This window comes from Triturus cristatus, chromosome 2_1 (assembly GCF_964204655.1).
Source record: "Triturus cristatus chromosome 2_1, aTriCri1.1, whole genome shotgun sequence".
NCBI classification, from domain to species: domain Eukaryota; kingdom Metazoa; phylum Chordata; class Amphibia; order Caudata; family Salamandridae; genus Triturus; species Triturus cristatus.
The window spans coordinates 1164350976-1164378249 of NC_140581.1; the positions used below are offsets into that span (position 1 = coordinate 1164350976).

Consider the following 27274-nt stretch of genomic DNA (forward strand, 5'->3'; position numbering starts at 1 on the left):
ATCTCCAGGGTGGGGGACCTGCTGGCCAAGGGGCGGATTAAGTCGTTTGACGAGCTACGGGCGGAATATGCTCTGGAGGGCACAGAATATTTCCGGTATGCGCAGGTGCGACATGCGCTGCGGTCGGTCCTCGTTGAGGGGGAAAAGGTGCCTGAGTCCTCTCCCTTGGAGGACCGGATCCTGGACGGCCATATGCCGGAGAGCGCAATCTCCCTAATCTACAAAAAGCTTGTGAACGTCCGGACCGACCTCCTCCTGGGGGTGCGGGATCAGTGGACTAGGGACGGCCTTGAGCTGGACGATGAGGATTGGCAATACGCCGTCTCCTCTCCTAAGGAGGTCGCGATACCCGCCAGACTACGACTGGTCCAGCTTAAGATACTGCACAGAGTTTACGTCACTGGGCCCCGGCTGGTCCATATGGGTTTTTCCGAGGATGGGCTCTGTAAGAGAGGCTGCGGGATGGTGGGCACCTTTCTACATATCATATGGGAGTGTGGTGTGATTGCGGACTTTTGGAAGCGGATTCACGTTGTGATGCAGGAGGTCACGGGTATTGTACTGCACCCAGAGGCGCGGCGCTGTCTTTTGAATGTGTGGGGTCCTACAGATTATGACGCAGCGCAGACTCAATGGGCGACCCTAGGCAATATGGTGGCTAAGCGAGATATAGCACGACTGTGGGGCTCTCATAGCCCGCCCACCCTGGATGCATGGAAGGACAACATGGACTGGAGCATGTTTCGGGAGAAAACGGTGTATAGTGCACGGGGGAGGCCTAAGAAATGGCATAAGGTATGGGGAAGTTGGAACCAATATAGGGGGGGCATATGTCTGCCTCCTGCCATTGAACCACCAGAGGAGCAACTTTCCCCCTAGCCTCACTTCCGACTTGGGTCTTTCTGATGCACCTCCGTTAGAATGTTAGCGCCTCTGCTTCTCCCTCATCCTCCCGATCGGTGGCTTGATTTGATGTTGGAAATGGGGCTGCGCCCCCAGTTGGGAACTGGCACGAACTTGTGATGTATACTGCCTTGTTTGTTATGTTTATTGTAGGTAGATTTCAAAAATGAAACCTTTGTCTTTATCCTGCATTAGAGCTATGGAGGACTTAATGTGTCGACTGATTAGCTGCCGAACCTCCGGGATGTCGGCTGAATAGCTGTGTATCCGACTTGTACGAATAAAGGTTTTAAAAAAAAAAAAAAAAAAAAAAGAATTAACAGGTGACACATACAGCAGGGGTCTTCTCTGCATCTGCTGGGATCTTGCCATTGGTGGTTTGAGGTAGATCTGACTGAGGACAACAATAAACCAGACTGGTAATATTGCACATAGCTGAGGCTGATTTAAAGGCACCCTGGGAGTTGAAGGGAATTGGTCCCTTAGGCCAGGTGCACGAGGGACTTGACTGGACCAGAGTCCTTCCCCCAGATCACACAAGGTACTGGTGAGGAAGAGGACCAATAAGTGGGGCGAGGGGACCAGGAATTACTGCCCACACGCTAATCGTTGAGGAGTCCCAACCTAATCCCTTGATATCTGATCATTCTGGCTCAAGACTCTGGAGGTCCAGGAATTAAAACAATATGACCTCTAACAAGCAAAGGACATAACCAACAATGGGAGAGTTATTAGCATCAAAAGCCACAACGAAAAACAAAACGCCACATAAATCGCCCCAACAAAGCCAGCCTTCCAGCTGCAACAAAGTGGAGGCCATGCAACACTTTCTATAGCAATTCCTTACTGATATTAAGTCAGAAGTAAGCACAAAAAGAACTCCAGGGAGACATGGACTTGGTAGGGGTAAGGAAGGATGACATTCAGAATATAATACAACAACTTTCCTCTCCTGTAAATACTTTGCAGGTACTTACTTGGGCACACTGGAAGCAGATTAAGTGTCACTCCCACATAACTGTCCAGAGCAAAACCAGTTTAGATCCTTCTGAAACAGGTGATTGTCCCTGGATTGGTCGCAGTCAGGTCTGGTGGGCTTCTTCCAAGGGTGAAGGTAATAGTTACCAATCAGCAACATCAACCTGGTAGATTCAAAATGTTGCCCTCTCATAGGGCTTTGAAGAGTAACCAGTAAGGAGTCCCTTGTGAGGAAGCCGGTCCATGTGTGGGACTGATGATGTGTTAAGACTGCCCAGCCCGAGGACCATATACTTGAAACTGCCCTCTGTGTTTAGTAAGAAGAGTGGGGGTAGACCAAAAGCAAAATAACTGCGATAGGTTTCAAAGAGGAAACCAGAAAGATTTGCTATTACAAAGGCCAACAGTCCAGAAAGACAATCTGGACAGCCAAGAAATCCAGAGAAAAGCCAATATGTAAGTAAGGTTTGTTGGTGCTACAAAAGTTAGGACATTTGGCGCACTCAGTGGAAGAGGTGATCCTTTACTACATCATTCTCTGTAGGTATGCTAAGTGCTGGTTCATGAGTGCCTTAGAAGGGACGACGAGTACACAAGGACTGTTCTGCTTACAACTGTCCAAAGACCACTTAGGCACGGAAGGTTTATTAGCAAAATAATTATTCTGTGCGAACAATCCACAGATATCCTAAAACTATTTTGTTGGGCTAAGGTTAGTTGTGTAGCCCTCTTTTTCCCATACGTGGCACCCACGCCACTGTGCAACCCCATGTTGGACTTAGCAATGATCGGCTTACTTCGTAAGAGGAGCTGGCTAAAGGCTTCAATCATGGTTGTCTATGTGCCATGGTCTGATGTTTAATACAACATCTACAGGAATACAGACACAGTGGGGGCCCAGCATAATCTGTCTATCAGGAAACATTGAGGGACAGTCAACCATCTGGGCTCTGTTGCAGGGACATACTCTCGCCATGGACAGACCTGTGCAAAACATATGTTTATTTGGGCATCTCTTAAAGATCTTACATTCTCCTTACCAGAAACTAGAGATGCCCGTCACCATGCAGCAATGGGGCCCAGGTGGAAAGCTTGCCGTTCCCTGTTGATCTAAGAAGGTTCTCTAACCCTTTCGTAGTGATCCTAAAATTATCTTCTAGCTTCCCTAGATTTTGGAATAATTAATACTCACATGCTAGACCTGTGTAAAACTATGCACACCCATACCCCTCTCACAGACACGAACTATGAGGGTGATGACCCTAACTCTATATCAGGGATAGTCAGCATATATCTAGGCCTGCTGCCAGTGTTTAGGCCTGTAGTCACTCCACAAATAGAGTGTAACAGAAACGCTCAGAATAGCAGACAGTAGCAGGGTCTGCAAGCGTACTACTCTCTGTGACGGGGGAAACGTTGTCTTGGACAAGTACTAATTCGTTTTAACTGCGTTTGAATCGCTTTTTAGGGCTCGCCTGACCCAGCGCATACGCTGGTCTGGCGAGACTTATTGAGAGGGCTCCAAAAAGTGCTACCAGGCCAGCCTAGAGCTACAGTGCAGGTGCGCGGGCGCCGCGATTACTTTCACTTTCGCTTTGATGTTTGATCGCGATCAGTTTCACTTTCGCGCCCGCACGGCCGCTTGGCATAGCCAATAGGTCTCGCTTTTGGGACCTTATAAGTATTTAGTTATGCATCTGTTGCATGGCTAAACACTTATAAGGTCCCAAAGGCGAGACCTAGTGGCTATGCCAATGCTTGTTATTAATTAAACTTAGTGCAACTTTGTGTTTGAATGTCTGTGTTGCCTCACTTACCTGCATTTCCTCTTGGGCCCTTGTTGTTTGTCTCACCCTGTTCCGCCGCGGCTGCAGTGCCGTTTGACCGGAGGGCGGGACTAGGCTTTTCCCTCACTTCCGCTGCGCTAGTTGTTCACGGGGAAGTTGGCAGGCTAGTTTCGGTGGCTCTCCACCTATTTGAGACGCATGCCGGAGCAGACGCGCCACAGGCGCGTCAAAGGCAAGCCCGTCTGCGCCCGTCCGGGGTTAGGGGCCAGAATCCCTGCTTGTTCTGGGATAAATCAGCTCCTGAAATATTCAGCGGAGCAGTTAAAAGAACTAGGGCCTCAGGTTCTAGATTCATGTAGGCACAGTCTATCTATGGAGGTAGTGCCTTTGAAGTGCACTCACTGCCCATGTGAAACAACTGTACCTAAGGCAGGTCTTGGGGAAAAGCATGAGTTAAAATGAAGGCTCATTAATTATAGATCCCTTAACAAACATAAGATTGAAATCTACGATTGTATTCTAGACAATCAACCTGATGCCATATTTCTCACGGAAACTTGGTTGAATGAGAACTTTGCCCCTGAGATACTGGATGCCCTTCCACTGGATCGCCTGATTAAGCGCGGAGGAGGAATAGATATTGTCTAAAAACTATCCTTAAAATGTACTTTGGATACAGCCAACATAGACAAAAGCGAAGCTGCCTTCTTTTCGATAACGGCAGCTGATAACTACACAGTCAAGGGCTTTCTGATCTACCGCCCTCCGGGTCACGCTCCTAATTTTATCTCAAGCTCAGTGGACCAAATGGTGCAACCAGCGCTTCATTATAACAATCTGAGGGGGCTCCCAGGCGGTAGATGTTCTCCAACAGCCCTTATATTAGAGGATTTCTTAGGAACCATAACTAAAAAAGTAAACAGGGTTGTTGTTGGGGACTTCAACACCTGTTTTGAGCCTCTTGGAGTGGATGATGGGAAGCTTACAGATACTGAAGACTCTATGTGGGGCATACCTCAGTTGGAGCTGATACCCATGAAAAAATGGATGCAAGCGGCTCTGATTATTAAGGGCTTGTGTCTCGAAAAGGGTATGCGGGCTGTTAATGGTAGATCGAAGTCTGATAGATCTGGGGTAGTGACCTTTGATAATGGAAGATCTGGGTATCGATTATATACTGGTTAATGTGGAGTTGTGGTCGATGATTGGCGATATGGTGGTTGTATGTAGACCAGAAAGCGACCATAACCCCCTAGTTTTGTCCATGCTTGATAACAGTTTTATTGATACTGTTATGGTTGACGTCCCTACTGTTCAGGCAAAAGTATTCTTAACTAATGATGAAAGAAGGGTACGCTGGCCTAAAATAGTTATTAATGAGGGTTTTATGTCCATGATTAGGATTTTGCTTATTAATACATTAGACAAACTCAATTGTTTTGAGTCCCAGGTTGGCATTAATGAAAAATTTCCCGGTATTCATATTGGGTTATTCTCAGAGCTTAAATCCTTCTTTGTCAAGAGTTTACCCCATAACTCCAAAAATAAAGAGTTGAGATCCCGATCCTGGTACGATAATGGTTGTAGACAGGCACAAAGAGCCTTGCTTGTTGCATCTAGATTACCAGATGTTATTCGTAGCTGTAGGGCTATTTATAAACGTGCCCAAATATCAGCTAAAAGGAATTGGGACAAGGATCGCTGGAGGGGGTTACTACAGGCGTGCGATGGGCGGAATATGACTGAATTTTGGTATCTCCTTAAGTGGGGTAACCACCCACAAGATATGGTATCTACCACCCACGTGGAGCCACAGCAGTGGGTTTCGTATTTTGAAAACCTGTTCATACTTAAGAGTAGGACTACAGCTGTGACACTGTCTCTTATGTGTGAGGAACCGTTGGTATTTGTCCCCTGTGAGGTGAAGTCTATTTTAAAGGCCATACCGAGTGGCAAAGCACCGGGGCCCGATTGTATCCCTGCAGACCTATTTAAACATGAGCAGGTCCCATATTTGACCATGCTAGCCAATGGCCTTGCTAATGGAGCTTCAGTTCCTGATTCTTGGTTAGGGGCAGAGATATTGCCAATATATAAGAAGGGCGATCGCTCTGCCCCGGCCAATTATCGTCCAATTAGCCTTATAGATGCGGTATAAAAAAAAATTGTTGCCCGCCTGCTTTTGGGTCGTATACAGGGCTGGATGGCCGATTTCGATATATTAACACCAATCCAGGCGGGTTTTTGGTCGCATATTGGAACCCTTGACCAAGCGTTCAGGGTTATGCTCCTGTATTGGAAAGAGGTTATCCTTGGGGGCGGCATGCTTTTTGCGGCCTTTGTGGACCTAAGGTCCGCATTTGATCTTGTTCCAAGGATTAAGTTGTGGGAAGTTTTACTGGGGATGGGCATGCCCAAAGAGCTGGTGGCTCTTCTTATTAAATTGCATGAACATATGTATGCTGAAGTTCGATGGGGTAAACCCGGGGAGGTGACGGATAGGTTTGAGGTTTCTAAAGGGGTTAGACAAGGGTGTGTTTTGGCTCCCACCCTGTTTTCCCTGTTCATTAACGGGGTTATGAACTACTTTACTAACTTCCCCACTGATGCACCTTCCCTTGCTGGCAAGAAAGTCCCCCTGCTAATGTTCGCGGACGATACGCTCTTAATTTCTAAGACGACACAGGGGTTACAGCTTGCTCTGTCTCGCTTTGAGCTTTTCTGCCGCGATCATGAGCTGGAAGTTAATGTAGGGAAGACCAAATTCATGGTCCTCCGTGGTTCAAGATCAGTTAAATCAAGGGTTAAAATGGGTGGGGTTATTCTTGACCAGACAGCTGTTTTTACTTATTTGGGAGTCACATTTAGTGAAAATTTCATTTGGAAACCCCAGATAGATGTCCTTACCCTTAAGCATGCCCAACTTGGCAGAGCTCTGTTGAAGGAACATAGGAATTCGCTAACAAAACCATTGGCTCCACTGATTAAAATCTATGGTTCCAAAATTCTTCCAGCCATTATGTATGGAGCGGAGTTGTGGGGCTTTAGTGATATGTCCAAACTTAAGGTTGCACAGAACAAATTCCTTAGGTCAGCAATAGGGTTACCGCAATCAACTCCTCGTATTCCCCTATTGTATGACCTAGGCTGTAACCCGGTGGAGGACATGGAACGGTATAGACCACTTGCATTTTGGCAGCGCCTGTGGACGACACCGGAACTGTCTATGCATGCCGAGGCCCTCCTGGAAGTAAAAGGGCTACGGGGTTCGACTGGGATTTCTTGGTTATCAGCAATATAAGCTTCCCTGTTTGATATGGGGCTGGGGTCCTTATGGGTTGATCCTGTTACTGCTGTTTTCCCCTCAAAGAAGCTTTTTAAAGAAATCTATTGGAGTAGGATTAAGGAAAAGAGATTAGCAGCTGCTCTGGGTGGCCCCATGACAGTATTATTCCTTGTCATCAAGGATGTCCCCACTTATGGTGAATATTGGGACATCATAACAAAGCCATCTGATCGCAAATTGTATCATCAGTTAAGAGTTGGCTCCCTCCCTCTTCGTGGGGTAACGAGTTCATGGAATCTATATGGCAGTGATAAATGTCCCTTTTGTGTGGAGGAGGTAGAAACTGCTGATCACTTCCTTTTTTGCTGTCCAATGTACACTCAACCTAGATGTGTATGGCTAAAGCCTATATGCCGTTCACTGGGAACAAGATCAGCACAGGTTGCCAGTCGAATCCTAAAATCTGACACCACTAAGCATATTGTCATAGGGGTATCTAAATTTGTTAGTTGGGCTTGGTCAATTCGGACCCGGAATTTGAGTCTATAATTCAGTAGTACACATAATGTTGCAGGTGGTTTGGTATATTGTTCATTATTATTGTTCATTATATTATGATATGTATTCTTATTTTTTTTTTAGCGGCTATTGACTGCATCAGTCGTGAGTCTTTGTACTGTATTTAGTAAATTTTTATTTTGTTTTTAGTATGTATTTATTTATGGATTTTATGGACTATACTAGGACAATTTATTATGGATTGTGTTTTATATGTATAGCGTGTCTTTTATGATGTAAATCGAAAAATAAAGACTTTTTGACTGACTGACTGATTATTTTAGGTGATTTTAACTTACACTTTGACGACCACACTAACTGTGAAGCTCAATCTCTGTGTCAGGAATTAGCCGCCCTTCAGCTAATACCTAAATCCACTCTCCCAACACCCCAACTAGGTCATATATTAGACCATATTTTTACTAACTGCATAGATTTAGAAATTGAATCAACGATTGCAGTCTCGTGGTCTGACCACCATCTCGTTGCTTTCTCTATCCATCTAGCTAAAATTCCCCCTTTAGCTAAAATAGGACTAAGTACCCCACACAGGAGATGGTCTGGATTTAACTCAGCAAGCTTTATTCATGTCCTCCAGCAGAGTCGTTCTCTCCTGGGAAAGCATATTAATGTGGCATGCAGTTCAGTGGATAAGTGGATTAAGGTTGCACTGGAGGTAGTGGCTCCATGGACCTCTAGCCTCCCCGTAGACAGACTAGATCAGCATCATGGTCTAATGAAGCCCTAAGAACAGCAAAAAAATCTTGTAAGCGCTTAGAACGCATATGGAGCATGGATTTCTCAGATCATAACAAGACTGCTTACAAGCTGAACTTAAAGCACTACCACTCCTTTATTAAAAAATTGCGCGCTGCCTACTATAAGAATAGAATAGAGCAGGCGGATAACTCTTCCAAAGAATTATTTACCATCTTTAAAGACTTGTCCTCGCTTGAGAGAACCGTGGCTCCTGCTACCAGCTCATCTGAGTCATGTAACCATATTGCTGATTTTTTTGCTGAGAAGGTAGGAAAAATATATGATACCTTCCTGGATGAGGCTCGTAATGGGATGCTTAGCCAAACTGAGAGGACTTCTGTGGAGGGGGCTAACTCGCTCTCTGAGTTCTATCCACCTTTATTAGAAGATTTAAAAGGGGTAGCTTTAAGTATCAAACCTGGCTCACCCACGGATCCAGTAACACCTAGGATTATGAGGGAAGGCCTGGAGATAATATTGCCTTATACAGCAGCTTCTTGCTCTTCCCTTTTATGATGGTGTGGTTCCAAATATATGGACGCAGGCAATTTTTCTTCCCCTAAAGAAAAAGCCAGGTGTAGACTCGGGTCAGCTGGAGAACCTACGGCCTATTTTGCTTCTGTCTTATTTCTCTAAAATAGCAGAAAGGGTGGTGAACACACAAGTAGTGGCTCATATTAACCAGCACAATTTACTTCACCCCACACAACCTGGCTTTAGAGCTATGTAATCTACGGAGTCAGCACTGCTCCTGGCCACGGAGACAATACGCAGACTTGTGGATGAAGGTCAGACTGTTGCCTTGGTCCTATTGGACCTTAGTGCAGCTTTTGATACAGTATCCCGCCAACTGCTTTTACAACGTCTCAGATCAGGAGGGCTGGATGGAGCTGTGCTAAAATGGATGGCTTCCTTTCTGCAGGATTGGAGCTTCAAAGTTGCACAACGCCCACATATCTCCAAAAGCATTGCTCTGTCTCAAGGGATTCCACAGGGCTCAGTTTTTAGTCCAACTCTTTTTAATCTCTACATTGCACCCTTGGCGGAGATTGTGGAAAAGGAGGGTGTCACCACTGTGTCATATGCAGATGACACGCAACTTGTTGTCTCTTTGTCCCATGACTCTGACGAAGCAGCCACCAAATTCTCTTCTTGCCTGCACGACCTGGATTCCTGGATGACAAATAACTGCCTTAAACTAAATGGTAGTAAAACAGAGATCTTAGTGGTGGGGAAATCCCCCTCCATTTGGTCATGGGCATGGTGGCCACAGACTCTGGGTCCTACTCCTACCCCAAAGAAACAGGTTAAAAACCTAGGAGTTTGGTTGGACTCTACTCTTTCTTTTGAGGCCCACACTAGAAAGTTTACAGGGAAGTGCTTTGGAATCCTTAAAATGTTAAGGAAAACTCTGGACGTCCTCCCCACCCAAGCCAGGAAAACCCTGGTCCACGCCCTAGTAACATCTCAATTGGACTATGGAAACGTCCTCTATCTAGGAGCAACAAAAAATGCCTTCACAGGCTGCAATGTATCCAGAGTGTGACAGCCCGCTTAGTTCTGAAGCAGCCCAGGAGAGTTTCCTCTGTGAAAGCTCTGGATGACTTGCATTGGCTGCTGGTTATGAAAAGCATCCTTTTTAAAGCCTTATGCATTAGTCATCGTAGCTTGCAGGGCAAAGGTTTGAGTCATCTTCATGATCTACTCGCCCCCTATAATCCTGCACAACATCTTAGATCGACCAGGAGTTACCTGGACAAGGTTCCCAAAGTCCAAGAAGCAAAAATGGGTGCGTGGTTGTTCAGTTATTTGGCAGCCAAAAACTGGAATGCACTTCCTCTCTTTCTCCGAGCTGAACTATCGGAGACTCTCTTCTGAAAAAAATTGAAAACCTGGCTTTTACAGCTTTAGGTTCTATATCCTTTCTCCTCCCCTTTCGTAGAGTTAGTCCTAGCATGGGGACACACCTGTCGGTGCAACCAGGCGCTTTATAAGTGATATTATTATTATTATTATATTGGGGAGAGGAGTTGGCCTAATGGCAAGGGTGGTCGGCCTGGAATCTGGGGAACCGGGTTCGAGTGTCGGCAATGACGCTGAACATCCTGTGATTCTGGGCAAATCACTTAATCTCACCGTGCCTAACTAAAAAATTAATGTGTCCTCATGTAACGCAACTGGTGATATGTAAAGCACTCTGATACTCAATGCCTTCGGGTCACGTCGCGCTATATAAAAAAATATATATTATAATAGACTGTCTGGTATTGCTGCCACACTATGGACTAATTACTTATAGTGACCACTATGCAAGACCCCACTTACCGTGCCTCTTTCGAATACCAGTTACCATGCCTCATCTGCACCAGGGTATCCTGGAGGATTCCCAGCAACACGCAAGCCAAGAGTAATGCTTGTTTGTCAAGTCCATAAATTACTGTCACAGGGCAGACGCCGCCCCCCCCTTTCGTCTGCCCGAGGAAAGACGGAGAGCAGGAAGAATGGTGGACACCTCCCCTTGACAGCCCTACTTTGTTTTCTTTGCAGCCCGCTTCCCAGAACAATAAAGAGGGAGACATTTGGATGCCCGAAGACACCAGTATAGAGCCCTGTACCTTTAACTGGTAGGCATCCTCCAAAAGCCACGCCCCCGGAGGAGACGTCGACTACGAGGAGCCTATCAGCAGGCCGGGACAAGGAAGAAAAGTCGAACAGGAAGAACGGAGGTCGTCGAATCCGGAAGGAGAGAACGACCGCGGAGAGAGACGAACAGACGGAGCTCGAGAAGGGGAAGAAGACCGTGAGGAGCCGCAGCAACGATCGCGTCGCGAAGAAGGAGAGCCCGGAGGCCAACGTTCCCGTGTCTTGCCCAGCCACACCTCTGGAGGGGTGTGGCTCTCACAGGTACGGAGTTGTGTGGCGGGCTGGGTCGGGAGGTAGTAGAAGGGAGCGTAGGGATCAAAAGTACTCCAGTGTGAATAGAGCCGCTGTGTAAGAGCTTTACCCCTCACGCCCTCCTCCTATCACAAGCTCTCCCTACCGCCTAAGAAGCCAGGGTTACACGGTGGTGAACCCCCACACACACTCCCTCCCTTGTAGGTGACGGGCAAAAGCCCTAAACAAAGAGATGAATCTTCTCTTTTCTTTATTCTCTTACATGCCTGCGCCTTCTCGTCACTGCCACTCGTGGGAAGGAAGGCCAAGTATACCGAGGGACGCCGCTCCGGAGGTCCAACGTACTGTGTCAGACTCCCAGGAACCCAGGGAAAGCCTCAAAGAAGACAGGCAGGAGGAGACCACCTAGAGACTGTTACACCTCTCTCACCAGAGACCATAGACTTCTTTTTGTTTTCGCCCTAAGAACCGACTTATACACCGAAATAAAAAGCACTATCTGGAGCATTCTAAACTGTTACTACTTCTGTGACCCAGCGCCTCTACCCGCTCCCTTACAGTTACTTACCAGCATTTGCCCCATGCCCTGGGAGACTCAGCCCCGGAATGCATATCCCCAGAGAAATACATGAGGATTAGGGGGGGGTCTACTCCTAAAGCTGATCCGCTGCATGCACTGCTGGTCACAAATAAACTATTATTAGAGCATTCTCTCCTGATCCACAGTCAGATACAACCACCCATGCATCAGGCCAATCACATACAATAACTTGGCGCCTTAGGCCGTGCTCAGGCACAGCCATGAACCTGCCTAATGCCAAGGATACCTGTAGCAAAGCATGTAGCATGTACTGCAGCCTATACAGCCCTGCATGGTAAATGCAGGGCCTTAAAGTAGTATCCCCAAGGGTGTATTTTCATATGTTTATTAACCAAGTCTGCTACAGTGATGAACGGACCTTCGAATTGTGAATTTCGTGTTCTAGCTTAACATGGAGCGGAACAATAAAGACTACTTCAATTGGTTATGCCATCCTTACATTCCTATCACATGCACTACCTCAGGGGCGTAACACAAGCCCCAGCAGGGCATGGGGGCTTCCAACCTTTTAATGGGCTCCCCAGGCCGTCAGGATGCCACATTCAGTAGAGATAAGGGAGACTTAGGGGCCCCCGCCACATACTGCAACCCCTCCCCGTCATTTTGCGTTACACCACCGCACCACCTTTAGGTGTCCAGAAATGTCTGAATATTGATATTATGTGAATGTTGTTAATGTAAAAAGTGAAACTACCTTAACATCAACTAGATATTCAGATCATAAGAGAGAGTAGAAAGACAACTTACTTCCTTGACATTTTCAGCTAGGCCATATTTCTATTTTAACAAATACGTTCACCTAATCCGACATACAAAAGACTGTCTTACCATATGGACAACACCAGTCACCCCAACAACTTCCAGCAAACCATCATCAATCCTTGGCTTCTCGTAACGATTATCACTGTCTGAGCCCCACAGATCTGCTCCCGACCCCCAACTGTAAAGCAAGAAAACAGTTACCAAAGGTACCTCCAGTGACACGCATATGTTAGAGCAATTATTGGAGGATCATGTGTTCTTGTGCTTCATGTTACCACTATGTCTTGTTGATGTCTCTTTACTATACACGCACACTTTAAGGCTTGGTGCGCTACCTAGGGAGTCCGTTTGCCATTAAATCCTATTCCCCCCCGTACCTCATGCTGAATATCAGATCCACAGAGCACAGCCAAGCTGCTCCACGCGGCGATATAAACCTGACAATTCAGAGTTAAATCTCTATGCAAAGGCACCGAGATCCCTGCCTACTTCATTCTTTGCGACTTACCTAATTATTTTATTTTGTTTCCTGCAATTCTAGTCATTTACACCGCATTTCAGTAATAACATAATTTCCTTGCTGGTATATATTAGCCGAATTCAATTTTTTTCACTGCCTTCCATTCAGAGAATGAGAACTAGCTTTAATATTTTTGCCAATGCGGAAATTCCTCATGTATAGTGGATTTCCACAAACCTAAAGGAGGGGGGCACACCTGTAAAGGTTGGTGAACAACCATACACTGATTACTTTGTGGTTATTTATAAACAATTTGCATTTCTTTCCCCACTCTAGAAACTCAAATAAATGTAATCTTGTTAAGGTAGGAGTACATGGGTTTCAAGAGAATGAGGAAATACAAATCTACAAATAAAGGTAGTATTGGGAAAGACGTTTCTTCATGAGAAAGTATTTTCACCATGGAGGATTAAACAAAAGTTTGAAGTGCTAATGCAAATCTACAACAAATTGCTATAGGCAGAAATTTCACCCTGGTAGAAATCCCCTCTGGGTACTGCTGGATTAGACTGGAATGAGATAGTGTATGCTTGGCCAAACTAAAAGTGGTGGATGGTAGCCCCTCATGATTGGTAGTAGTTGTGGGACGTGAAGGAGTCCTGAATGGTTGACAGTTTGACCCCCTTTCTCCTTACAACTTGTGTGAGTGGTCATAGCCCGTTACTTCAATTCTAGCACATCTGCTGCACTGTGAATAACACTTAGCGGTCACAGATATATCATGCAGCAAAAGGCAATAAACACACCAACAACAACAGAAATAAATGAAGGGAACGCTGCGGTTGAAAGGCACACGAATAGTGATTGTGACCTCTACTTAAAGACAAGAAAATAACATAATATTAACTTTTTCAAGGTACCTGGGAATGTTGAGGAAAATGAGGCCCTCAATGTTTGGAAGCTCGATCTCCTGCTGGTTTACTTGAAGTTTGATGTCTTTGTGAAGGTTCCGGTTGTGACTTATCTTCTGAAGACCAACTTTCACATACACCCCTTTGTTGTGAAACCTGAGGACAACAACGACTTCATGTTAATTTGTTTTACCGCAGTTTGTTTTAAGAAAGTATTAAGTACATAAGAACAAAGTGAGGCCAAGGGCATCAATTACCCAGGAGTTGCTATGCTTGGCACTGCCCATTCTTCCCCTGGTGTAAGGGGGCGCAAAGACTGCTGAAGGGATACAAAGTAAACAGGGTGATAGAAGCCTTGTTGACTCTCGAATGTCCACACCTTGCCCTTCTCCAGCCCTTCAGCAGCAATGATGACGCTGTTAAGGGACTGAGGCTGATGTGATGTCATTGGGAGGGGAGTCAAAGGGCGAGTGATGGCCTTTCACTACTCCAAGTGTTTTTGTGAAATGATGTTCATGATCAAGGCAGAGATGTCCTAGTTGTCAGAAATAACCCTCGAAACGGACACAGCTGCCTCCTTGAAGACAGTTGGTGACATCTTCAAGGAGGCAAACCAGTATTATGGTGGGGGTGGTGTACATTCACAAACACCCCTTTAAAGCCCAGTCCCTATGACATTAAGAAGAAGGGCATTTAGAACAATCTTAGAATTAAGCATGGACAGCCTCTTAGGTGCACCAGAATGTTAGAGAAAAGAAATCATCAGACCTCTTTACGGCAGAAACGGCCTACAAGGTGCCTGCACACATGCATGGTATTTCATTAAAATACAAATATCGTTCACTGCCTGACGTGGGCGCAAACCGTTAATTTTGTCACCATTCACGGTTACTCTACACCCTCAATGGGGACACATATATCATGAGACGTAGGCACAAGATTAAGCACGGATTCCAGCTTGGTACGATGCTGTTCTTGATGTTGTTTTTGTTCAAAGTATGTCATCCTTCGATACTGGATATGCAGTGGAATGTCACTTCTGTCGACTCAAAAATGTCATTATTCATAAGTCCTTTATCGTATAGTAATCTTGTATTGATCTCCATAAAATCAATAAAATATGTTTATTAAAAAAATATATATATATATTGTTTCCATTCTGAAGACCTTGCAAGGCTCCTTCCGAGTGAGGCTACAATCTATCCGAACTTTAAATCTCCCTGGATGTAGGGTGATGTGGCCCAAAAGTACCTGCTGTTAAATTTGCCGGGCTCTTCTTCTCTCGCCTGGTGGAAGTCCAAGCTCAGCTCCGCATCAATGCCAATGCCACAGTAATTATTCATCTGGACGATCTACAATACAAATTCAAGAGCTTAGTAATGAGCACGGCTGTTAGCTCTTAATTCCACCCTCGGTTATGAGGAGCGAAATGATACTGTGGAGTCAGGTAACGAAATCACCTCCCATACTTTCAACCCTGGCCTCTCCACTGAAGGAATATCCATCGGCCTTCCCCCCGGCACTGGGAACAACGAGCACCAAGGAACAGTGAGATGTATCACCCATGCACTACACGCCAAAACAGAATTGTGATTTGGTGTTAAAATAACAGCGTTAATGGTGTCCAAAACGAGGATAATCATGTTATCGACCTTGGAAGAATGAAAAGCCAAAGCCATCCGGTTACGATATCAACTTATTTCTATGTATGAGACATGAGCAAAGCCCATCAGCCCTCTGATGTGTTATCTGAGAAACTGCAGTAGATCTGACAAGAGAAGTCCTTCAACATACATTATATGGAGAACTATAAAAATTGTTAGCAGTTTCTTGAAAGCTCTTTTATTTAGCTTCACCTTTCCAAGTTAAAATGTTTCTACTCATAACAAGTGTCAAGTACCCTCTGAATTCCACACACCACCCTCTCCCACTGTACGGCCTACTAGCCACACAAAAACGCATCTGCTTAAACCAGCAAGTACTCCAACAACAGAATCTGTAAGTCACATCTACAGACTACCACTATCAGCAAGAGCTGTTTGTAGCTCGTCTAACACTTTTCCAATGCTTATTTGAAAACTAGTTTTCACAAAACATACATCATTAACACAATTCACTCAATACACACTGAAAGGAAGAATACAATAGAAAAAAACTCATACAATACAAAAACCTTAAAACATTTTAGAAACACTAAAAGGATTAAGAACGCAAACACTTTACACAAAAAAAGTCTCCATTCACATTTTGTAAATTCAGAATTACAAAAACATCCTTATAATAAATCTAGAAAATAAATGATTACCGAAATCAAATAAGCACAGATATTGAACAAATTCTTAATGAATCACATGCGTAAAACCAACTTTCCCACACACAAGACTCAGAAAAGGTGATCAAATGGCCCCATAGACTGGCGTACAAAGCCATTCTTTCCTATGATTGGTGGAGGTACGTAAGAATAAATAGAGATAGCTCAGAAAATTAGCATTCCAGATAGTAATACAAAGTGGCACGTCCTCCCATTGGAATGGCTTCCATCACCAGAACCGCGGGGGCTTCCTGTGCTTACCATCTTCAAGGCCTTAGCCTTCCTTTCAGTCCAGATTGCAATAGAATGCCGGCAGACATAAACCCAATTCTACTGAATTAGCTCTAAATTTGGCAGAATGTAAAGTTTATTGGAGATTCTAGCTTCCATACAGGCAGGTACATAATTCTGCTGGATCACCTACCCATGGCTGAAGTGTATGACACCTGCCCAGCCTAAATTTCATATACCACTTCCTCATTTATGAGGGGGAAGTTTTGCCCAGGTAGTTTCAGTGTAGGCTATAATCACTCGACTGGCCCCAGCGTGACGGAGATCCATTTCCACTCCTGTGGCATCTGTCTTTGTTAGTATTTTCAGGCCATTCCACCACACTGTATCATATTGTGTAAAGTGCCCGCCTCGGGGCACCGGGGACACGATAGGACGCCGCCGGAGCACAGAACCAGCCCACGCTTGCGCTCTGGTTGGAGACCTCGCCCCGAGCGGGCGGCTCCTTTTATTGGTTCCCCGCAGGCCACGCCTGGCCCGTGGATGCAGTGGGGCGGTGTCTCTGAACAACTAGACTGTGAGACATTACATCCCTATCCAACTCAGTTAAAAGAAAACACAAACGACCAACTTAATTAGCTCCAACAGTTCAATCAGTTCAACCACGAAAGTGGTGTTACTTGCGTGTCCTCCGTCGGCCGCCTCTGGATGTCATCAGCAAGCGAAGTCCTTCCGCCGCTGGCTGGGGCGTGGGTTTGGCCTCAGGCTGTACCGTTGCGGCGAGCTTCGCAGTCGCGGACTGGTGGGGGACCCGCCCTCTGGGGCTGTGCTGGACACTGGTACAGTGACAGTCTCTGGTGTCTCCAGTGGCGGTGTGGGTGCGCCGCTTGGGAGTCTCTCGGGGTGTTCTGGGGGCACCTCCTTGAACCAGGACACATTTCGGGACACCTCCTCTCCTCCTTTCCGGGCAGTTATCATAGTCCCGCGGTTTGCAGTGACTGTCCAGGACCCTGGCTCATAGTTTGTTTTAAATTTCCCTCCCGGGCAGCGGTCTTTCAGGAGGATGGTGGCCCCTGCGTGGAGCGTCCTCTGGGAGGCCCTGCGACGGAGGCTTGCCTGATGGTTTCGGCGGGTCCTCCTGTTTTGCACGTCCTCGGCCTCCATTGGGGGTGGCGACCACCCCGGCATGTCGGGAGCAGGTCTCTCCGTGGGCCATGAAGCATCAATGCCCACAGGCTCCGCTGGGTGGTGCAGTGGGGTGAGCTTCGGTACTCTCGCAAGAACTCATGGAGTCTTTGTTCTGGGTCAGCTTGTTCTACGCCTGCAATGCGAAACACCTTGTTTAGCGTGCACATAAAACGTTCCACATCGCCATTTGCTTGCGGCCATTGGGGGGTTATCCGCCTGTGATGTATTCCTCTCTGCCTTAGGAAGGTGGCGAATTCGGCTCCCTGGAAAGGTGGTCCATTGTCGCTGCAGATTTCATTTGGGAACTCGAACATGGCAAACACTTTCTCTAGGATGGGTTCAATGTGGGCGAACGCTGTGGACGCCACTGTTTCTACGATGGGGTACTTTGAGAATGCATCTACGAGCACTAGAGTGTGTTTCCCTCCGGGGAAACTCCCGAAGTCCATGCTTACTCTTGACCACGGGACGGTGCACGCGTCCTCGGTAATTATCGGGGCAGGTCTTTCCGCGCTGCTGGTCAACTGGCACAGCTGGCACCCTCGGACGTATTCTTCCACCATGTTTACCAGACTTTCTCTCTCATCCTGGCTTTCATTTTTGTGATTCCTTGATGCCCCCCATGGGCCAGTTGCATCGCTTTGTGCCTTATGGCTTGCGGTATCACCAGCCTGGGCCCTCGGAGTAGGATTCCGTCGCCTGTGGCGCTGAGTTCGTTCCGTATGTGCCACATCTTGGCTATATGTTCTCGATCTTCCGGACTCCAGGAGTTGGCTTAACGCAGATAGTTTGTCCATGACCCTTCTTGGACGGCTTTAAGAGTCCTGGTGTACACGGCATCGGTGGTGGCTGCTTCTTTGATATCCTCCAGCGTCATGTTCAGAGGGCAAGCCGCTGTGGATATTAGGTGGATGTACTGTTCGATATCTTCCGTGTCTTCTTGTGTTTCGGCCGGGACTGGGTGTCTGGACAAGAAGTCAGCGGGGTTTTTGGCTTCTGGTCGGTATACCACCTCCATCTCATACGGTTGCAGCTGAACTGCCCATCTCTCGATACGTGGAGGTGGATGAGGCGCGGTCCCCTTGAAGAGTGGCACAAGTGGCTGGTGGTCTGTGACCATCGTGAACGGTTGCCCTTTGAGATATAGGTGGAAGTGGTTGCAGGCCCACTTGATGGCCAGCGCCTCTCGCTCGATCTGGGCGTACCTGGTCTCAGTAGGTGTCAGGGATTTGCTGGCGAAGGATAACGCTGCCCAGTGGCCTGGTTCCTGTTCCTGGGATCAAAGTAGGCCAGTGTGGATTCCCCTAGGAGGGCATCCTTTATTCCCTGGAACGCCTCTTCCTCCTTTTGTCCCCATTGCCACTTGACGTCTGATCTAGTGAGGGCTCGTAGGGGTTCTGCCCGAGTGGCTAGCCCTGGGATGAACCTCCCGCAGTATGTTACCATGCCCAGGAAACTGCGCACTTCTGTCGGTGTCGTCGGTGCAGGTGTGTCTTTGATGGACTGCGATTTCCTGGGGTCGACCTGAATACCCTCTTGGTTGAACACATACCCAAAGAACTCTAGGGACAGCTGAAAAACTAGCACTTGTCCTTGTGTAGGGTCGCCCCGTGTTCTTTGAGGTGTGTCAGCGTGTTGCGCAGGTGTTTATAGTGCTCCGCGGCTGTCTCTGAGTGGATTAGAATGTCGTCACTCACGTTTAGCACCCCGGGTAGACCCGACAGCATCTCCCGTATTGTGTTTTGGAACACCTCCGCCGCTGACGATATTCCAAAGTTAAGTCTTTTGTACCTTCGTAGTCCCAAGTGAGTACTGAAAGTGGTGATGTACCGGCTTTCCTTCGATAACGGGAGCTGGTGGTATCCTGCGTTTAGGTCAATTTTTGAAAACCACTTTGATCCGTTCACATCCGCGATGATATCGTCCATCGTTGGCGTGTAACCTCATGTCAATACAGAGCCTTATCGCTCCTGGATGCTTGGGTTTCTCTGCGATGACCATGGGTGACACCCAGGGCGTTGGCCCCGACACCTTTTCGATGACGCCTTGCCTTTCCAGGGTCTCAAGCTCTTTCTCCACTAGCGGCCGCAGGTGGAACGGAACTCTCCTGTGTCGCAAAGCGACCGGGACCACCGTCTTGTCAATGTGTAGTTTGACCGGGTCGCATCGGATGCGCCCAAGTCCCTGGAACAGCTCAGGGAACTGGTCGAGCAGCTCCTCTACTTGGTGGGTCTGGATTCTCCTTGCGAAGGAAATCAGGCCTAGGTCTTCTGCGGTGTGGCTACTTAGCAGCGTATCTGCTTCCCTGTCGATGACGTGTATTGTTGTCGTCACTTCTAGGCCGTCTGCCTTGACCGGGACTGTAATCTTCCGTTTCAATGGGAGAGGAGTGTCCGCTGCATATGCGAAGATTCTTGTTTTAGACGGTCTTACTGGGGGGCAGGGCTTCAGGCGTCTGTATTGTTGGAGGCCCATCACGTTGACTGTGGCTCCCGTGTCGATGACTGCTTTCACTTCTGTCCCTGCCACGTGGACCATGCACGTCGGTTGCGGCCTGCGGCGTATTTTCAGTTCCCGCGCAAATGAGATTAGGTACGCTTCTCCTTCGTCGTCGTCTGAGGAGTCTTCACTCACTTCCTGATATCTCCTCCCTTTCCTCTTCGCGTCTTCTGGTTGCGTCACCTCTGTTACTGCCAGTTGCCGTACTGCTTTCGTCGGGGGCCTTCGGTTTCGGGATTCGCGGCCTTTGGTGCGTCTTCGGCATACGGAGGCGAAGTGGTTGGGTATTCCGCAGTTCGCACACGTTTATCCCTGCGCGGGGCAGTCCCTTGCCGCATGTGGCTCGTGCCCACAGTACCCGCACTTTAGCTTGGTTCCTTCCGGCTGTGAGTTTCTCCCCGAGTCTCCTCTTGTCCTGACCCGAATGGCGTCAGCCCGTTCTGTTTTGATAGTTTCTGACCGCCCCTGGGGTTTGATGAGTGCTTGGTCCATCTCGTTTGCCCTGGCTGCCGACAGGTCATGTGACCTTGCTAGCACTAGCATGTCTTCGAGCGCGATTTTCGGTTGGCGCAGTATCAGCCCTCTCAAAGTCTTGTCTCGACACCCCTGTATTAGTTGTGAACGAATTTCTTTTGGCTGGTCATCTTCTGTGCATGTGCTGGCGAGTTCACGCAGCCGGGCATAAAATACGTCCATCGATTCTCCCTCTCACTGTTGGGCCTGGCGCAATTTGAATCGTTTGAAATCAGGGTTCAGCTGTGGATCAAAATGTGCGTCGAGGGCGGCCATTGCCGCTTGGTAATCAACGGCTGCTCCTGAGTTAGGCAAATGCTTGAACAGTTTAAAGATTTAATCTCCTGCATAGTGTAGGAGCAGGGACCTTTTTATTGCGTCGTCTGGCGCCCTGGTAACGACAAAATAGTTGTTGGGCCGTTCTATCCAGATTTTCCATCGGGGAGAGGCTGTCGCGGGGTCTTCTAATTCACTAAACGAGGATAGGACCCCTGATGCTGCGTGTTGAAATGGAACGTGGGCCGGTGCTGCTGCTTGGCCTGGTGCGGCCCCTGGGCCTGGTGCTGCCCCTTGGTCGTTGTCACCCATCGTGCTTTCTGCTAGCTGTCGCTGTGTCGTTATGGGGCAGGTGGTTTTCCTTTCACTGCTCCCTTGCGTCAGTTGTGGTGATTTAGCATGAGTATGTAGGCCTCCTGTCCTGCAGGTCTGTGCTGTTGTGGGCCTGTCAATGGTGGTATTAGATTTTTCCTCTCTTTCTCCACTAGGGGTGTGCTGTGGGCCTCTGTCCCTTTTATAGATTGTCCATTTGTCCCCTTAATTTTTTTTTCCTCCCAGGCCTTCACTGGGCTCTTTTTCTTTGTTGGTGTGCTTCCCCCGGGTTTGGCTCTAGCTCTGTGCTTGCTTGCAGCTCTGCAGCTCTCCTCCCCGTAAGCCTGGCTGCCTCCTTGGGGTGAGCGCGTGAGGATGCACTCACTGTGTGCCTTTGTTCTGTTCAGGCCAACTCCACGTGGTCGGGCGCCCTGCTAGGCCCCTTGCGCGCGCACCGACCTCCGGTGCTTTAATTGCCTCTACTTCCCGCTCCGGTGCGCAGCGAGCGCTCCGCTGTAGGCGTGCGGGTCTCCGCCGATCCCGCCCTTCGTCGCCAGTGTAAAGTGCCCGCCTCGGGGCACCGGGGACACGATAGGCCACGCAGCGCGCCGCCGGAGCACAGAACCAGCCCACGCTTGCGCTCTGGTTGGAGACCTCGTCCCCGAGCGGGCGGCTCCTTTTATTGGTTCCCCGCAGGCCATGCCTGGCCCGCGGATGCAGTGGGGCGGTGTCTCTGAACAACTAGACTGTGAGACATTACATATTGTATTGTAGCATTTATATAGTGCATACTACTCCTATGCAGGGCGCTGAAGAGCTTGCATTTCAATAAATCGGGATTTTAATCTAGCCATATTCTTCCCCATCTAGCCCCACTGATGACACCTGTCTCTCACACGTCTTCATCCATCACTCTGCTAAATGCTGTGCCCTATAACATAAGCACCCCTCAGTGGTTATCATGCACGACATGGAAACACTTCCCACACAGGACCAAAACGAAGACATCTTTTCAACCACACCCCTTGTTTTCAAATATACTCCATGATGTCATTTGAGGTCCGCACCCCATTTAGTCCCTGGGGCATTGTAAATCCAGGGTGAGTGCCTAATTCCACGAACTGTATCTTGATTTGCCATCAATTGTGCGCAATGCATTTTACGTGTGATCAAAATGTGTGCTGCTGGCTGTATATTCCGAAATAAAAACAAGTTAAAAAAAATAGCTAGAGATCTTGAAATAAATTGAAATTCCAAATAGCAATCCCCTCCTTTGGTTATCCTTATTTGCAATGGCATATGTGTCCTATTGATGTCGAACATGAAAACACCCAAAATGTTATGCCAGCCCTCAGCCTAGGACATTAATCTAACTCCACCATAGCTGCAATCTCACATCTAGCACTCACCAGAGAAGCAAATGTAACATAAAACAAAACTATACAATTTATATTGTAAGCTGTAAAAGGACTAGTGGTCAGAAAATTCAAAGAGAATTCAATAATACAATAAGTATCAAAGAATGCTTTTGGACATTAATGAGGAAAAACATCTGCATCTTAAGTCATGCATGCTGTGGACAAATTATAACTGAATTATAAAATTAAGATGTTTTAGACTCAAATGAGGTTGAATGCATAGGTTCCGATAGTTGTAAGAATTGAAATCGTTTTTTAGCAATGTTCCAAATGTCAGCAAAAATGTATTACCTGTGATGGGCAGTGGTACTGAGATTTGCAGCCAACAGCATTTGACTGTAAAGAATGTGCCCACAGGGTAGATTTAATTGTGCCTGACTAACAGAGGCATGGTGGTAGCTTCTCTTTTTTGAGATGTAATTTCTAAGAGAATCTGTCTGACTTGAGTGGGACAAAATTATGCCTGCTCAAGTCCAGTTTGTGGGGGATTTTGTGATATCATTGCAGTGCCCTAATTTGTACATTTTGCCAAATCAGTGTTTTTAATCATAATGCAATTTGTAATGATTTCCTGCTTGCATTTCATTATGCACAGAATTCCAGTGACGTTGATTGGGACATACCATACAAATAAAGAGCTTCCATTGATTAGTTCTGTGAGAAAATTATTTTTTGCGTGCTCCTCTCTTTCCCATATTTTGTCAACTGATGTTTACGGTTTATAACTCTTCATAATAGGGCACTGCTTTCCGGGCCCCAGTGTAAGTGCTCTGACTCCTAAAACATGGTAACGTTGGCTAATCCCCAATTGGCATATTTAACTTTCTAGTAAGGCCATAATATATGGTGTAGAAAACACACTCTGCGTGGATGTCAAATATCACCTGTGAACTGCAGAACATACTGTGCCATCTGCTTGGCTGACAAGGAAAACACGGCTTATGTAGCCTAACTACTGCAACTTTAGCCTTCAGGTAGACCTGTCAAAATAACTTTTTTTTGACAGGCGAGAAACATACTAATAAACATTAATTAAGTCACCCCTAAGTAGGCCTTGAAGCCTACAAGGTAAGGTGCCCAGTATTTAAAAGTAAAACATTCAAGCATGTTATAGTTGGCATGGTCCTACAGTGACTAGCCCCTACAAGCTATTTTCACTGTATAAGTACTGTAGGTATTTCTCCTAGAAAAGCTAATGTACAATTAAAGTGCTACTTTTGCAACTTTGGTTTAGGAAACCTACTGAATTCAGTCAACCACAATTTCTAATATTTATTGAAATTCCAAGCCAATGGGAATAGTTAGATATACAGAAAATTCAACTTTAAGAAAGGTATATTTTTCTGCCTGAAGCTCCATTAGGCTAATTAGCATGTCTACAGCAGCCTTCCCGACCAGTGCTTTAACACCTGAGACATGAAACTGCTCCCAGAGCAGAGACAAAGGTTTGGGCCTTTTGGCAGGGTGGCATTGGTGTGTGATATGCAGACCAGATTACTTTAAGAAGGGCAATTTGGGAGGGTCCAGAAAAATCATTAACTTTAAAGGGACCAGGGTAAGGCCTGCCCTTTCATAATTTAGTGTAAAGTGAGACCTATGTAAGAGGGGCCTTTTGATCCCAGGGTACACACTAGCTATCCTGGCTTCACTCACAGGGGGACAGAAGCTGGTTCCAGAAAATGTTTGGTGTGGATAGGTAGGAAAGGGCTGCTCGTTACTCTACACACATCTCCTGCGTGGACCACATGCTGCTGCCAAGGAAATAAAGTTTCTACCATATTATTGCTTTTACTGAAAATAGTCCTTTATAGTCATTGCATAGGGAAGGTCCAAGAGCATCTCCAAATTAAAGAGAGGGACCTCTTATCTGACCTATCTTTTCTTTGTATATCGTGTTACTCACTAATTCTTTACAGAAACCCAGGAAACAAAGTTATTTCAAAAGCATTTTCATTCTTTTTCTTTTTTTCTTTTTATAATAGTTTTTACCGGTTTGGCAGCATAGAATATGGAGCGAAAAACTACACAGCACATGAGATTGTGTATTTGAGCAAAGTTTGGCCCTCAACCGCCCCAATCATTAAGAGAAAACTGGAAGGGTGTCTTGTGAGGATTCAGGCACTTAATCAGTCTAGATGGAATCTATATAATGACCATTCACAGTGTGGCCTTACTTCTTCACTTTGTCTTACTGAAATAAATAGGATGATCAACAGTTTAAGGTATCAGGACACAAAAGTCTCCATGCCTGCCCATCTTTTAGAGGAATTACCCTATAGAAGTCTTTGACGCCTAATGCCCTAATTTGAAATATGGATCAAGCTTTTTAGAACCGGCGGCAACGCCAATAAATACACAGAGAACCCTCACTCTTCTCATCGCATAGACGACAAAGACACCTCCAAAATATACTTTGGTCCTGAAGAAGGAGACGCGAAAATTGCACATAGTCTCCGAAACGTACGTAGACCAAGAGTACCAACCACATATCTGGGAGACCCATAGAAAGAATCTAACGCCAACATCCTGACTATACAATCACAGGACTTTGTAAGAACTATTCAAAATCCAACCCCTTGGGTTACAATGGAGTAGGATCTCACACCAGATTTGGTTCATGTTTTTATCAAAAAAATTATTTTGTGTTTTTTTCTCCTCAATCGTGGGTAGAATGTCTGATGGTATATAAGAGTGAATGATAGGTGAGAATGTGAATGCAATGTTCTTTTGGAAACGATTAGTTTGGGGGTTCCTTATATGAGCTTTTCAAACTGTTTTGCCTTTCAAATTTGTTCATGTAAAGCAATCAGTAAAGAAACATCTGTGTAATAATATTTGAATTGTATATAAATTACAAACCAAAAAGAACATATATGAATGTTTTATTATCTATTATAAAAAAATAAAAAAATAAAAAGAATGAAAATGCTTTTGAAATAACTTTGTTTCCTGGGTTTCTGTAAAGAATTAGTGAGTAACACGATATACAAAGAAAAGATAGGTCAGATAAGAGGTCCCTCTCTTTAATTTGTCTTTCTCCCCTCCTCTTGGACCTAAAAGTACCTAGGGGAAACCTTTGCACACACACCAAGAGCATCTCCACCCACTGGCTAGTGCACTGTGCAAAAATGCCACCTCTTCCTCAGAGAGCATCTGGACCTATGAATAATCAGAAGAGGACGAAACCTACTGTCTGTGACCAGTGAATGGACCTAAAGGACCGGACCTGCTTGCCCTTCTACCCAGAACTAAGAGATGGATTCTAAGAGTAATCTGGCTGACTGCCTGTGTGCCTATTCGCACACAACAAGCTGGAAGAGGCCATTCGTGGAAATAATCAGTTGACCAGTGGCAAGTGAACCCTTGCTGGACTGAGCAGGTTGCCTCTTCTAGAGTGGGTCTTGGTCTCTAAGTGTGGTTCTGAGCGCCTTGGAAGTGACCAAGAGGGACTACTCGAAAAAGAAGGAAAAGCTGGGACTTAAAAATTGTTCGACCACTGGAGGACCAAGACAAACGACCGAAGGTGCAACTTCGGCAGGCAAGAAAACTATTGGGTCCTACTCAGAGCTTTTTGCAGCCTGAAAGAAGGCTTCTGCAGACCTTCAAGGCTAAGGCATCTGCATTTGGTGCACCCTGTCCAGATGTGGCTTACAGGCTTGCCCTACTGGAAGTATTTAAGCTTAAAAGAAAAGACAAAGTCCCAATGTAGAAAGCCTGACCAGGTGAAAGCTCAAAAAGTATCCGGCCAGTGATAATTCTTCAGCAGCATGAAATTTTAATTTTCCCGCTTGTAGCTTTTTCAGCCAAAACCAACAGCTTCATATACCATGGCTCTCTAACTTTGAGAGGACTTCGTTCGAAATAGCCTTCAACCTTGCCAAGCAAGAGGATTTCTACATCAGAAGACAACATTTTGGACCCACCAGGCTTAACCATCTTCCAGTACATTTTGGTGTACCTCAACTTTTTTTTAGGCTTCAACCTACTACATCCATAGACGCTACACTGTTAATTAACGCTTGTTAATTTATAAGCTAAAAACATCTTATATATGGTTCCCCTTCTTTGATTTTAATCAGTCTTGTGTCATTTTTCTTATTACATTTGTCGTGATTTTCTGAAATTGATTGTAGGATTTTTATTGTGTTGTGTTATGACTAGTTTAGCTAAATTGTCATAATGTAGTTCCAATTTATGACAATGGTCTTTAAATATTAGTAATTCTAATTCACGTATAATTTAGTCATCAGCAAAGGATTAGCGATGAAAGGCAGATGATATTTTGACCACAACCAAGCAGATTAACAGGGGCCTCTGGGACTAAATTTAAATCCTGAACAAAAGCCATCAATATCAATAATCATTTTAGGATGAGCAAACAAATTCCTGAATAAACAAAGCATAATCATAAAAATGTGCATTATTAGCTGAAATGCTTTTGAAAGTTGGTAAAAAAAGCATTGTTCTACCCAATTAATTTAAGATTGAATTAGTTTCTCTTTCTCATTTAGCCTGGCAAAACATTTAGATTTCACCTGAATGTTTATACACTTGATAAACGTATATCTCCTATCTTCATGGAAGTACTTGCAGAGACAGGTGTTGAGGCTTTATTTAATGAGCCAG

General features: G+C 46.0%; 1 protein-coding gene across 2 annotated transcripts in view; it reads right to left on the reverse strand.

The window, feature by feature from the left end:
• DGKQ (diacylglycerol kinase theta) overlaps window positions 1-27274 on the reverse strand; it is a 1093519-nt gene that overhangs the window by 22631 nt on the left and 1043614 nt on the right. For both annotated transcript variants that reach the window (XM_085636612.1, XM_085636613.1), the window contains exons 19-21: window positions 15152-15252; window positions 13910-14056; window positions 12596-12707 (exon numbers count right to left, since the gene is read on the reverse strand). In XM_085636612.1, coding sequence (XP_085492738.1) covers window positions 12596-12707; window positions 13910-14056; window positions 15152-15252 — 360 coding nt within the window. The remainder of the gene's footprint in view (window positions 1-12595; window positions 12708-13909; window positions 14057-15151; window positions 15253-27274) is intronic.